General features: G+C 41.8%; 1 protein-coding gene across 1 annotated transcript in view; it reads right to left on the bottom strand.

Moving 5' to 3' along the window:
• Nucleotides 1-11,595, bottom strand: part of TUBGCP2 (tubulin gamma complex associated protein 2) — a 38,124-nt gene that overhangs the window by 18,132 nt on the left and 8,397 nt on the right. Inside the window, exons 4-11 of the mRNA XM_018572868.1 lie at nucleotides 6,562-6,735; nucleotides 6,067-6,226; nucleotides 5,566-5,773; nucleotides 3,588-3,787; nucleotides 2,866-3,055; nucleotides 2,144-2,289; nucleotides 1,249-1,429; nucleotides 372-552 (exon numbers count right to left, since the gene is read on the bottom strand). Of these exons, the coding sequence (XP_018428370.1) occupies nucleotides 372-552; nucleotides 1,249-1,429; nucleotides 2,144-2,289; nucleotides 2,866-3,055; nucleotides 3,588-3,787; nucleotides 5,566-5,773; nucleotides 6,067-6,226; nucleotides 6,562-6,735 (1,440 nt within the window). The remainder of the gene's footprint in view (nucleotides 1-371; nucleotides 553-1,248; nucleotides 1,430-2,143; nucleotides 2,290-2,865; nucleotides 3,056-3,587; nucleotides 3,788-5,565; nucleotides 5,774-6,066; nucleotides 6,227-6,561; nucleotides 6,736-11,595) is intronic.

The following is an 11,595-nucleotide window of genomic DNA, read 5'->3' as shown; positions in this document are numbered from 1 at the left end:
GGGGGGGTGTCAGAGTAAGGAAGTGGTAGTAAGTAGTCCATCTAACAGGTACAGAAACAATAAAAATGAATATTGTTTAAGTAGAGTGGAGCAACGTTTAGAACCTTTGTGTTTTGTTTTTTTTTGCGCTCTGTGCATCCCTGTCCAAATAGGCCGCACCTTATTTCTTGTCCTGAGGTAAAAGGGTAAAAACCTCTAAATGGGTTCGTCATAGAGAGCAAAAAAAATTGACAGAAGTTTCAATACTGTGCTACTAAAAAAAGCTGCACCTTAATATTTTAAAGGTATATAAAGAGAATAGCCCAAATGTCTGCCTTCCTGTCAACTGCCAGAACCTGATTTGAAGCACTGAATAAGTTCTCTCTTAGCACCTTTAGATCATCTTTGAAAGGGTCAGTGTTGGCAGTACTCATTCGTAAAGCCAACTCCAATAAAGCCTCCAGCCTGGTTGGAATTATATCATCAACAGTTTTCTTTAACTCCTCCTCGGTCAGGTCCATAAAGTGCACAAAGAAGTCTCCTTGGTCCATTAGAAAGTAATGTTTAATGGACCTGAAAGAAAATGAATTTAATAGATTAGAAAATATATACTCTCTGACTTCCTGATTCTGAGCGGACGTCTAGAGACGCCCGCTCAGATCTAGAGAGCTCCGGGCCGGCCGTTTTTCTACTTCGGCCGGCCCGGAGGCAGTTAAACAATGCAAAATTACTTTAAATACGGTAAATAAAAATCAGTACAAAAACATCTCACAATTTCAAGCCACCATTGGAAGAACATCAACCTATGGACACAGTTATACTCAGACTGCTAGTGATTCTGATATTTTAGAATAGCCACACTGCTAAAAGATTTAAGAAAGCACCACTTCCACTAAATAATCTGGAAAGCTTTTGAAAAGTGCACAATCACATAGCATTCAAATGATCTATTTACTGTAAAGCTTAAGCTGGTTGACAGTGTCAGAATGAGTGGTCAAAGGTAGCGAGGACAACCTGAACTAAAAATGTGGCAAGACAAGATCCAAGCACAATCCCGCCATATAAAGCTCAGTGGCTTAATAATGAAAATGAATGTATTAGGATAACACTGAAAGGTTAAAAGTATATGTAAAAATTGCTGGCAGAGGTAAAACAGTGGACACAAAGAACAACAGGCACAAATTCCAACAAACCAATTTAAAGTGCAAGTCTGAAAATGGAAATCTAAATACTGATTTGGATATGAATATTCTTCATATATCGTCGTACCGGAGATGTGCCACCAGCTCCTTCTCTTCCATTAAGAAGTCCAGCAGCACTTTGCTAGCATAGCTATAAACCTTTTCAATTTGCTCCACATAGGCACGTTCCTTCAGTGTGTACACAATCTCCTTGGCATCAGGGCATGTAACATCATGGCCACACTCTCTTACCACATTCAGGTATTTTCCTGGATAATAAAATACATAAAAGGACTTATTACAAGCCAAGAACTGATTGAGAAAGTAATTTGTCAAGTGCAGGTTAAAAAAATGAAAGCCAATATTTCACTGACTGTGATGAGGAATCTTCAACAATAAAGCCTCAACGACATGCTTCTGCAGATCAATTTTCATATTTAGTCATTATAAATAGGGATGCACTGATACCGAGTATTTGCTCCCAATGCCTATCCCGATACCAGAACCTCCGGTATCAGGAAGCCAGGCGGCGAGTCATTACACGGGAATCAGGAAGTCGGGTGGCGAGTCATTACCCGCCCCCCCCCCCAGCTTTCTGATTGGCCAGAAAGCCGGCTCCATGCTGCCTAGTCATCTGGTGACGAGGTGGCATGGAGACGGCTTCACAGCCAATCAGGAAGCCAGGTGCCGTGCAATGACTCGCCGCCTGGCGTCCTGATTGGTGGGGAAGCTGCCTCCATGCTTCCTTGTCACCTGGTAATGAGGGAGCATGGAGGTGGCTTCCCAGCTAATAGGGAAGCCAAGCACTAAGTCATTACATGCCGCACGACATCCTTAATAGAAATTCCAGTATAGGTATTGGCGAGTACCGAAAAAAAAAAATCAGTATCCGTGCATCCGTAATTACAAACAAGTAAATGAAAAAGACAAGTGGCGCTGACTGAAAGATAGGCAAGGAAGTTCGATGTATTAATTCTTGTTACCTGTACTTAGAATCTTGTCCGCTACCTTCTGCAGGAAGGAAGGGATCTGTTGTTGTACAATAGTATAGCGCTGATCCCAGTACTTGTCATTATAATCCTCCTGGATTTTCTCTTTCTGCAGCTCATGTTCTTCTACCATAAACTCACTGTGACAAACACAATGAAAACATAATGAATATGATATGACCGATAAACCAAACCAAAATAGCCTGTATGACTAATGACTAATGACTAATAAAGAAAAAGCAGAAAGCCCCTGTAGCCTTAACAGACTAGCTGAATGCAGAGTCCATCCTTACACAACTCCATCTTTTCAATTTGGGTAGAGGAAGCTAGGTGACATCACATGTCCATGGTGTATCTCGTGCCCCTGCAAGCTAAAACACACTGGGCCTGATAAACTAAGACTTGCGGTTGCTGAGGAATGAGAGTGCACCACGAGCAGTTTGTAGTAGCTACAGTATGCATCCCATTTTATATCGATAGACTGGGGAACATAGATTTAGTGAACAAAAAAAGTTGAATGAGTTTATTATTTATTGTAGGAGGAATAAAGTTCATCCTATTCTTTTGGAAAGGTAGTAGGCATAAGGAGTTGCCATTCCGGTTTTATCTTTAATAGTGTTTTGCCTAATTTAGTGTGTAATAGGTGAGAGTATAAAAGGTAGAGATCAATCCCTTCATCTCATTTAAAATTTAAAGAATTAAAACATGTGTCCTACCTGTAAGGATCATTAATGATTCCTCTATAGATCCACTTCTCCAATATTTCAAAGTATGGAGTGCTGGCTGCCTTAGTCAAATACAGACATAGCTCCTGGGCCTGGGTATCGCCTGTAAAACCAAAGGTTCTGTCATGCAGCAAACTGAGTGTGGCACCACCTAGACACTCTCCTTTATCCAATGAAGTGGCTGAAAGACACAGTTAAACATTTATAGTTTAGTGTTAAAATATGCATAAATTTAATGCTGAACTCCATGCACAAAAACTTATATCCAAATATGTTATTCAGTTGCCACAAAGGATATACATCCATGTTGTGTGCACCAAATGCCTTAACATACCCAGTTACCATCACTGTGCTACACACAGCCTGTGCAGACAGCAGAGCTGTGGGAGGGGGCCCAGACAGAAAAAAGACAGACAGAAAAAAGGATTTTAAACATGGCTGAGAAAAATCTGCATTTTTTGCAGAGGATAATTTTCACACACCAGTATATGGTTATGCTTCTTTGAAGGCTAATGAAAGTTTCATAATGTACATAATGCCCATAAGCAAAGTGTTAAAAAAAAGAAAAAAGGGAAGAACTCCATTATATCCAAACAATACTTTCTGATGTAAACCCAATATACCCTTTAAGGTAAATACAGAGGCAAGCCACTCTATTGTTCATTTCTGTACTGAGACACAGAGTTGTAATGATGGTGATTATGAAAACTTACCAAGAGAAGCCAATACCTCCATTGTCCGAAGAGTAGGTTGGATATAGAACCACAGTTTTTGCAAGGAGAGTAGGCCCTGGCGTTGCAAGTGCTCCAGCTGAGTAATAAGTATCATGTACTCCTTCACTAGCGTCCTCATTGCAGCACTTAGAGCATGGTTTACTTGACCGTATTCAAAAGAAGATTTTTCTTCAATGAATCTGTGGGAGGTAGCAGAGGTGTACAAACTGTAATAGGGGTGTAAAAGTGGTATAGCAGACTGTAATAGCTACCAAAACATGCAGAGTTGACAGAAAATGCAGAACATGCGTCTGTGTTCAATCCAATTATGTAATGATACATTTCTTATGACAAAGAAAACCCCAGTAATGTTAGCCAGCAGTTGTAATTTGTGTTGGCATAATGAATATTTATTTCTGGTGATTAATTCACCACTAGATACACAGAATAATTGTGTTGATTTTAGCAGATTCATTATTAACAAACTGTGATATCTAATACTTTTCGTCTGCATGGAGTTAGAGTTTAATATGTACTTACATTGTAGCAAGGGTTAGTTGACCTTTTCACAAACAAATTCAAAGGTGAACTAGCTCACAATACCCTCCCCACCTCCGGTCTCCACTGCACTTAGCTGCAAGGATGACCACTGATTGTCAAACATGGCAGCTGGTATAACGATCCCAACACTTCAAAACTTGAAGGCTGTATAGCAACAAAACTACTGCAATGGGGAGCGCTCATTGGTCAGTGCGGTCACATGACTGCACTGGCAATTGTCTTCTTTCTTCCGAGAGACAATCCTGGAACAAAGAAGGTTCAGAAGAGGTCCTCATTGGTCACCTCATTGCAATCATTATGTTGCACTAGAGCCTCTGGGGCTGTTTGGTAGATTTTTCAAGTGTTGGGACTGTTACACTGGCCGCCATGGACAGCAGGAAGTGGTCATCCTTGCAGGTAAGTGCAGCGGGACTGGGGGTGGGGAGGGTGTTGTGAGTTAGTGCACCTTTTCATTTTTTTGTAAAAAGGTGAGCTAAAGCCCTTCCTCAGCGTGTGATCAATACAACTAATATACTAGGAGATAGGGCTGTGGGAAAACTGATGTTCTGAAAAGTGAGTATAGTGCTTTAAAAAGGACTTGCACAAACGTTGTGCATCTCACTTCAAAAACACACTAAAATAGTTATCTTTATATGGCAATATTATTTTTAAAGATGAACGCCAGGCAAACCTCCAAATACACAGATGATATACATATGAGAGCTCAGCCTTGCCCAACATAAAGGGGACCTGGTCTTTCTTTACTGCAGTCTCACTTTTACTTAAAAGGTCCCCTCCCTTCTACCATATCATGATTGGTCAGTGAAAGGAGAAGCCGAGTAGCTCATCTTCTCATAATTTTGCTCTCTCTGCCCATCAGCATGCTCCTTATCCTGCAGGACACTAGATTGGCTTCTAGTGCCGCTTCTACCTCCCCCTCTCTGAGCTTTGGTGTAAAGACTGTTCAGTTACTTAAGCTGGCCACACACCACGTGAATTCGAACAGCGTCAGCACCCTATCGGCTGGCATTTTTTAATCAGCCGATTAAAGAAGGCAGTTGGAAAATCTTAGAAGGAACAGAGCCGACGGCCACTTTCATAATACACATAAAACAGCGGCGATTGCCCGATCAATGCTTGTTCTATTTTTTTTTGTTTAGCCTACAGATTGAACGAAAAAAATAGAACAATGTATGGCCAGCTTTACACTGCTTGCATTTAAAAGAATACATTTACTGGCATATTAATGATTACAAAGCTGCATTAGTTTGTGTCTTTTGCATCTGATGGAATGTGCACATTCATGGCCATTCTGTATTACCATACCTTAATGCACTATTAGGCAGACGTATTAACCTTCTCATGATATCCATTTAGAAAGTCTGCAAAATCACCACAAACATTTACTGCATTGCCTTGGATAAGTTTGATTTAGTACCTGGTAACAGTGGAGTAGCTGGCAGCTACTGGCAGAATTCTGTTCACCAATTCCCTCACAGACAAGTCCAGGTTGGGATCTACTGAAAAAGAGCGGGCCTGACGTCCCACCAGAGGCTGTGCAGTAACATAGCGCCCGTCAACTCCAATCAGAATGTAAAGCAGATCTTCTACAATAACTGCCTCTTGGGAAGGGAGGGGAAGTGACCCTACACGTTGAAAGAGAAATTGATAAGATATTGCCGAAACCAAACATAATGGTAACTATTTTTTATCAACACAACTGAGCAATGAGTGTGTAGGCTGCTTCTGTATAAGAGTTCTTGATTTCCACACTTGAATAAAGATTAGAGAGCACGTCCCACAAAGTAACGTTTCTCAGAAGAAGAAATATAGGAACTCCATGAGCAATGTCTGCCAGACTGCATCCTCCTAGTATGGAATGGAAGGTTCAGAAAAATTATGTATAAGAGCAACAAAAAAGTAACATATACAGGCATACCTATTGGCACCGTAACATCTGTGCTTATGTTGGAAAGAGAAGGGAAATCTCCTATTAGTGCTGGCCTCTCATAGACCCAAGATGGGAACACAGGTATTGGCTGCCCTGCGTTCTTCTTATTCAGCTTATCTCTAAGATGTTTCCGTAGAACTTCTAATGGCTGATGAAAAGACAAGAGGAGCAAAGGCAAAAAATCAACAACTACAACTGACACTAGATACTGAAAGCCAGGGGAAAACAGCGGTCTCCAAACTTTTCAGTACAAGGGCCACATTATATATTTCTAATATTCTGGGGCTGAAAAAAACCCCCAGCTTTATAAATAAATAAATAGAATCTAAATGAGTGATTTACAGGAGTGCCCAATAAAGTCCCCCTGCTTCCATCCATCCAGGAATGCCCAGCAAAGTCAAATAGATGTGGCTCGTGGGCCATAGTTTGGAGACCCCTGGCCTAAAACATTAGAACGAAATAAAATGAAGCATAATATTTCACCTGTGGGCCGGCTGTTGTTGAAGCAGTTACATTTCCCAGTTGCCTCCGTAGCTCCTCCAGCTCCTGCAAGGAGATCTTTGACGTGCTAGGAGGTATAGGAACACTGCTAGAAGCCGCACTGATGGTTGTCAGCTCAGCTCTGTCTTTTGCATTCTGTTGCAGATACTGAAGTGTCTTTAAATAAAACAAAGAAGGAAAGTGTTACTTTCATGGATCATTTCAAAGACTTTTTAACTAGACAAAGCATCAAGGCTTTTTTTCACATCTAGAGTGGACAGAGAATGAGAAATGCATAATAGCAAAATGGCTGTCACAGATATGTCAGACATTAGGAGCATCAAGAATCCTCTTCTGGAGTCCAACTTTCATAGGATAATTATTTAATTATAATAGGAGTTTACATTTTTTCTACCATACAGCTTCCAAGGCTAAACAGTTTGTCAGCAAATACTACACAACAAAATAGTGCAGTATGATACAAATGGGTGGGTAGGTCATAGCCTAGTAGAGTATTTATGAAGCGATATTTGGCAACCTATGTCATTACCTGTATTTAAAACGGACCACATATTGTGGCATGACTTTGCAAGCAACCTCTTAAAAATCCTTATTTTTTCTTGTTCAAATACACCATAAAATCAAGAACAAAATATATAAACTGTACCACTAAATACACTTCAAACACGCATACTGTAAGTCAGGGGTGCCCATTAGGTAGATCGCGATCTACCAGTAGCTCTTAAAACTGATGCTGGTAGATCACGAAGGGTGTGAATGGTGGCCCCTTTATTCCATTTTGGTATATTTACCAGGAGAGGGGGGGGAGAGACAGCCAGGAGAGAGAGGAAAGACAGCCAGAGGAGAGACAGACAGGAAAGACGGCCAGGGGAGAGAGAGCGAGTAGAGACAGCCAGGGGAGAGAGCAAGGTGAGACAGCCAAGAGAGCCAGTCAGGAGAAAAAACGAGGAAGTAGATCTCATGTAGCTCATCATTTGAAAAGTAGATCTTAACACTAAAATTGTGGGCACCCCTGCTGTAAGTGAATAGTCTTTTCTGCCAAATAATTTGTAATTCCATCTGGCTTCTTGTGATTTATATACCTCTTCAAGACAGCAAAGCCAGGAGGTTGAAACCACTTTCTCTGTTAATAATAGAGTAGAGATGTCACTTTCCCACCCACAGCCTGGACAATGAAATTGCAGCAACACACCGATAAGTCATCGGCTCTGCTCTATGCTACTGTAAGAACATACCCTATCACAACATGTGAAAGCAGCACCTAAATGGCTCCTATTGCTGCCCTTACCTCTCACAGATTGAGTGCTGCTGGTCAGTGGATAACAGGAGGCTGATATCAAGATAGGCTGGCTTAAGAAATATATATCCGATTATTATTATTTTTAAACGAATAGACTGAACTATAAATAATTTGTGCTTTTTTTGCCTGGAGTTAAGCTTTCCACTTTGCAGATATTGAAGCTAGAAATACAAGCTCTTAGCCACTCTAGAACCACTGTACATACTGTACATACATATTTTATATACATATATATACACACACACACACACACACACACACACACACACACACACAACGTCTTGGTCCTAAAGCAGCTGCCGCAGCAGCTGTGCTTTGCATAGTGTTTGAAGTTGAATAAAGACACATGTCCATCAAGTTCAACCTATTGCGTGTATGAGTCCTTGTGTGATCTTGTTTTTTTACGGGTACCTGTACCCCTGTATGTTACGGTCTCTGAGGAAATTGTCCAAATGCTTTTTGAATGATTCAACACTCTCAGCTGATACCACTGCTTGTGGCAGTGAGTTCCAGACCCTAACCGCTCTAACTGAGAAGAAGCCCCTAGGCCCCTTATAGTTAAATCTTTTCTCCACAAATTTTAGGTGGTGGCCTCTAGTCTTTGTTATGGAGTTTACCGTAAAAAGTTTATTGGTGATGTTGCTATCACCATTGAACATCTTGTACAAAATCATGTCCCCCATTAAATCGCCTCACTTCCAGCATGAACAAGTTTAAATTTAGTAACCTTGTCTCATAGCTTAGGTCCTCCAGCCCCTTAATTAGTTTAGTTGCCCTTCTCTGGACTCTCTCCAGCTCAAGGACATCCTTTCTGTGGATTGGTGACCAAAACTGTGGACTGCATACTCCAGATGAGGCCGAACCAGCGATCTATAAAGTGGCAAAATTATAGATTTGTCTCTACAGTACATTCCCTTTTTAATACAAGACAGTACTCTGCTCGCTTTGTTTGCAGCAGCCTGGCATTGCAAGCGGTTATTCAATCTGTGGTCTACGATGACCCCCCAGATCCTTTTCCATATCTGACTTCCCTAGTGGAGTTCCCATTAATGTGTATTCCGCTTGCCTATTTTTAACCCCCAAAGTGCATTACTTTACATTTATCAACATTAAACCTCATCTGCCAAATAGCTGCCCACTCCCCAATTTTATCCAGGTCCTCCTGTATTGTTATAGTGTCTAAGTCCGTGTCGATTACCCTCCCAATTTTAGTGTCATTAGCAAACACGGAAACATGGCTATTCACGCCCTCCCCGATGTCGTTAATAAACAGGTTGAATAATATGGGGCCTAGCACAGAACCCTGGGGCACGCCACTCCCGACCTTAGACCAATCTGAAAAAGGAGACATTTATTGATACTCTCTGGACACGTTCCTGTAGCCAATTCTCTATCCATGTACCCACCATTTTATCTATGCCCATAGAGCCCGATTGTGTAGTAAGCGTTTATGTGGTACTGTGTCAAATGATTTAGAAAAATCCAGATATGCCACATCCACCGGCCTCCCTCCATCCAGATCTCTACTTACCTCTTCGTAAAAGGTTAGTAGATTGGTCTGGCAGGAACGGTCCTTCCTAAATCCACGCTGATTATCATTTATTATACCATTTTCATGAACAAACTCTACTGTAGTCCTTTATCATTCCTTCTAACAGTTTGCATACTATTGATGTTAGACTGACTGGTCTGTAGTTCCCAGGTTGGCATCTTGACCCTTTTTTGAATATCGGTACTACCGTAGCCTTCCGCCAATCACTTGGTACTCTCCCAGTCATTAAGGAGTCCTTGAAAATGAGGAATAATGGTCTCGCTATAACCTGGCTGAGTTCATTAAGTACCTTGGGGTGCAGGTTATATCTTCAACTAACCTGCTTTATTTGCATTAAGTTTTTCAAGTTTGGGTTTCCTTTTACTGACTGTGGCGATATGCTTTTCACACTCTATTTTTGCTGGCCGAATTTCCTGTTTACATCTTTTATTACATTCTTTGTAGTTCCTGAATGCCAATGCCGTCTCCTCCATCTTATATTTTTTAAATGCCACGCTCTTGTCCTTGATGTGTTGCTTTACTGTTTTATTTAGCCAGGCAGGCTTAGTTATTGATCTTTTATTTTTGTTCCCCAATGGTATGCACTTGGTGATAGCATTATGTACTTTATGCCTAAAACAAACCCACTTTTCGTAATTCGGTGTCGCATACTAGCTGGCACAGCTTATCAAAGTTTGCCTTTCTGAAGTTAAGTGTTCTTGTCCAGCCCACACACTTCCCCTTTCTGTACCCAATATTAAAAGTAATCACATTGAGATCACTATTACCCAGTGTCTCCCTAATTGCAATATCTTCAACTAACCCGCATTATTGGAAATTATTAAATCTAGGATGGCATTTTTCCTAGTTGGAACCTCAACCATCTGATCCATGAAATTGTCCCGCAACAGGTTCAGAAAATGGCCCACCTTTATCGAATGAGAGGTTCCATTAGACCAATCGATGTCCGGATAATTAAAGTCACCCATTACAACAACATTACCCTGCTTCCCAGCTATTTCTATTTGGGAGTGTAGGTGAGCCTCCTTCTCTTCCCCTATATTCGGGGGTTTATAACACACTCCCACAATTAGTTCTAGCCACAGGGACTCCACGCCATCGTGACTCTCTGCCGTGATATCATCCCGTATGTGCAGATTTAGATTATTTTTAACATATATGCATAACCCCTCCCCCCAACCCTGTCCCTCCTGAACAGATTGTACCCTTCTATATTGATAGCCCAGTCATGCGTGCTGTCTAGCCAAGTTTCAGCTATTCCCACTATATCAAAGTCCTCTTCGAGTAGCATAACTTCGAGCTCCACTAATTTGTTTGCTAGGCTTCTAGCATTGGTGTACATACATCTGCTTTTTGTACTAGTGTGGGTTACATGTTTACTCCTTTCTGACGCCCCACTACTTTTCTTATTGAACCTTGGTATTGATTTTTTTCATCCAGCACCCAGCTCTCACATACAAGTGATTGAGACGGCTTTAAAGCCGTATAGTGCTGAAAGGGTGCCACCCCACTGTGCCATGTATTTGAACAACTCTAGGTATTACGATACACAGACAAGCGCAGCAACTGCCAGCCAGCGGGCCAGGTTGCTCCAGCCTGGACAAAATAGATGTGGCCCGTGGTTGTGGTAGTTGTACAGGGGTGGCATGGCAGATGTCTGAGGGTGGACCAGAGGGAGATCAGTGCGGGTTGTCACTTCTGGATTCAAGCTGTCATTCCTGCGGAGGCTGGAAAAGAGGCTGGTGAAGTACAATCTGTGCTTCATCAGCTGCATTGGGGTCCATAGGTGACGGGAGGACGCTAGTTTGTGTCCTCCCGTTACCCTAAGGAGAACTATGGGGAAAAGCCTTAACCCCATAGTTCTCCTTTAATGTCACATTAATGCCACATGTCATAATGTCACATTAAAGGAGAACTATGGGGTTAAGGCTTTTCCCCATAGTTCTCCTTAGGGTAACGGGAGGACACAAACTAGCGTCCTCCCGTCACCCTAAGCTCAGTATACGAGCTAAAGCTTGCGGTATACTGAGACGCCACAGTACACCGCGAGATGCTGCTCGCGGTATACTGAGACGCCACAGCTGAAGCGGATCCCGACAATTATGTCTGGATCCGCCCAGCTGCGTGAGTGACAGCTGGCTCTGCCTATCTAGGGCAGAGCCAG

Source organism: Nanorana parkeri, unplaced genomic scaffold, assembly GCF_000935625.1.
Source record: "Nanorana parkeri isolate BGI_ZX_2015 unplaced genomic scaffold, ASM93562v1 scaffold2151, whole genome shotgun sequence".
In the NCBI taxonomy this organism is placed as follows: Eukaryota; Metazoa; Chordata; class Amphibia; order Anura; family Dicroglossidae; genus Nanorana; species Nanorana parkeri.
Note: the sequence above shows the minus strand (reverse complement) of the source record. Positions and strands in the feature narration are given on the sequence as shown.